Source organism: Gossypium raimondii, chromosome 6 (assembly GCF_025698545.1).
Source record: "Gossypium raimondii isolate GPD5lz chromosome 6, ASM2569854v1, whole genome shotgun sequence".
NCBI lineage: Eukaryota > Viridiplantae > Streptophyta > Magnoliopsida > Malvales > Malvaceae > Gossypium > Gossypium raimondii.
The window spans coordinates 40,700,538-40,703,231 of NC_068570.1; the positions used below are offsets into that span (position 1 = coordinate 40,700,538).

General features: G+C 39.9%; 1 protein-coding gene across 1 annotated transcript; it reads right to left on the reverse strand.

Annotated features, from left to right (window-relative positions):
• Positions 1 to 1,597: 1,597 nt before the first annotated feature.
• On the reverse strand, positions 1,598 to 2,488 carry LOC105771975 (uncharacterized). Its single transcript, XM_012593342.1, has 2 exons — positions 2,209 to 2,488; positions 1,598 to 1,941 (listed from the first exon to the last, which is right to left on the reverse strand). The coding sequence occupies exons 1-2, from the start codon at positions 2,486 to 2,488 to the stop codon at positions 1,598 to 1,600; spliced, it is 624 nt and encodes a 207-aa protein (XP_012448796.1).
• Positions 2,489 to 2,694: the final 206 nt, after the last annotated feature.

Consider the following 2,694-nt stretch of genomic DNA (forward strand, 5'->3'; position numbering starts at 1 on the left):
CCATGCTTATAAGCCTTTCTACCAGCTTCTTGAATGTCGTACAATGTTCTATAGAATGCCCCACAATTCTCGCGTGATAATCGCACTGTGCGTTTGCATCGTACCACTTGGGATATGGAGGTTGCAGGGGTTTTAAATGGTGAGGGGCAACCACGTGTGCATTGAATAGATTCTGATATAGTTCCCTATACGACATTGGGATTGGCGTAAATTGAAGCTTCTCTGTGTTTTGTCTTGTGTCAGATCTCTGCTTTGATGATCCTCGCCGTTATGTACCGCCTTCCCGATTGACTTCATCAGAATCGTTTTGAATACAAACTTGTGTTGTTGACCTCGTTCTCTTTCCTCTTCGGAACTGGCCTTCTACTACTTTCCCAAAGATCTATTTTCCCACTTCGATGGCATTTTCTATCATTTCCCGTTCATAATTATGTCAGAAAAGCTTTTAGAAGCACTCCCTAATAGATGCGTAATAAATGGGGCCTTCAATGTATTAACGAAAAGCATCGTCATTTCTCTTTCTAGAAGAGATGGCTGAACTTGGACAGCAACTTCCCTCCATCTCTGTGCATCCGCTGAAACTTTCACCGGCTTCTTTCCATGTTCGAGAGTAATTCTATCGGTACCATGTCAGCCACATGGTTGTACTGTTTTAAGAATGCCTGTGCTAGATCTCTCCATGAATTAATATGAGTACGGCTTAGTTGATTGTACCATTTGGATGCAGCCCCTGCAAGGCTATCCTGGAAGCAATGTATCAGCAACTGGTCATTATTAACATATCCAGTTATCCTTCTGCAGAACATAGTAATATGAGCTTCGGGCTACTAGTCCCGTTGTATTTCTCAAATTCTGGCATTTTGAACTTGTAAGGAAGTACCAGACCTGGAACCAAGCTCAATTCTCTAGCATCAATTCCATGGTAGTTCTCAGTACCTTCTATCGCTCTAAGTTTTTCTTCTAGCCATTTATACTTTTCCTCGAGCTGTTTCGGCAATTCATCATTCATTTTCTCGATTGTCTCATTGAAGTCTGGGATAACAGGATTAGCAAGATTGTCTCTAGCTTGGAAGTTTATCGGTGTTTCAGTACCGTCCTGAGGTTTGATAGTAACAGAGGATTTGCGCGGATATATCCCCGCTTGTTGAGAAGTAAGTCCTGAGGAATAAATAGGTCCCTCGTTGTCTCCTTCTTCATTGTTGAGCACCAACCCCTTTCCTTTGTCAACTCCTCCAGCCAATAACTGAGTCAACTTAGCCATCATACTCCCTTGAGATTCCATTATTTTCTCCATAATCTTTTGTTGAATCTTCTCTAATTTCTCATTTATTTGCTCTTGCACTTCTTTCTGGAATTGTTCTAGCCTTTGGTCCATGTCTCTAGTTTTGGATCGAGTTCCGTAGCAGTGTTTGATAGCTTGATTGGTTTCCAGATTAACTGATGAGTAATTTAGATTAATTAGAATCCCTTAATGTATTTATTAATTCATATGAAACAATGCAATGGATGAAATGAATGCAGAAAAAAGGCGTCAATTTGAATTCAATTCCATATAAGAAAACTTTACTAGAAATTAAATTCTTTTTCATAAAATGAATTACAAATACGACCTTGCCCTAGTACTCAAAACTCTAATCTTTCTAAGTAACAAAGCCAATTTTTGCCCTCGATCTGACTCTAATTCATACTTCACACTCAGCGTGTCAGCTTGTACTGCTAACGTCTGTATATGGTCAGCTACTTCTCGAGTCTGGACTACAGCTTCCTCAATAAGATGATCTCTGCTTCTAACTTGATTCTGAAAATGGTGAAGCTGTTCATTACTATGACTCTCGTTTGCTTTTAAGTGCTTGATCTGGATCTCATAATTTTGCAGCTCCATCTCTAACTCTTCAATTCTTTTCTCCATTTCTTCAATCTCGCTCAAGCTAGCTTTCAACTCTATCGTAGAATTTCAGCTTCGATACTGACGAAGGGATCTTTCCAATATAATCACCCTATCCTTTAACTCACCATTTTCCTTCTAGCTTCCTGACAAACTCTTTTCTAAGGCCTCATTTCGCCTTTGCATCTCTTGAAATCTCTGTTCCCACTTATCGGCCTTGTCCTTTTCCCTTTGAATTTCTACTCGTCATTGTTCTGACGTCTTTCCCAGCCCAACAGTTCTTATTGACAAACGTATTTTTTTATAATCCGTCTTCAGACTACCCAGCTCATCCTCAGCCTTGCTTTTCTCTTTCTTTAACTTTTCATTTTCAAGCTTCTGAACATCTATATCCAATCTTAAGTTCATCTTTTCCGCCTCCATTTGTTCTATCTTTTTCTCCAACTCTGCATTTCTACTTTCAAAATCTTGCTTTATAATTTCCAACTTAGAAGGAATGACTCTCAAGTGCTCTTCTATTGACTGGCCTTCTTCCTGATTTAACTTAGGTATATTATCATTAATCCTTCTAGCCCACCATTGATGATACTCAGGAGTTGTCATTGGACCCACAGCTAGCCTCTTCATTCGGCGAGTTTGTTTCCACGCACTAACCATCTCTTGAATCTTCTTTCTGTAACCATCATCCTTGTACGAAAATTCACAATCAGCTAACCCTTGGGTCGCAGGTATAAATTGCCTTGACCTATATTGCCTTAGCACCAATAATGGGGCGTATCCAGTAGCTCCCCAAACCCCTAGCAAAGGAA

Coding starts and splice junctions, on each gene's coding strand:
- LOC105771975 (XM_012593342.1), bottom strand. CDS start 2,488: ATGACAACTCCTGAGTATCATCAATGGTGGGCTAGAAGGATTAATGAT. Junction 1,942..2,208: donor CAAGGCTGAGGATGAGCTGG/GTAGTCTGAAGA, acceptor ATTCTACGATAG/AGTTGAAAGCTAGCTTGAGC.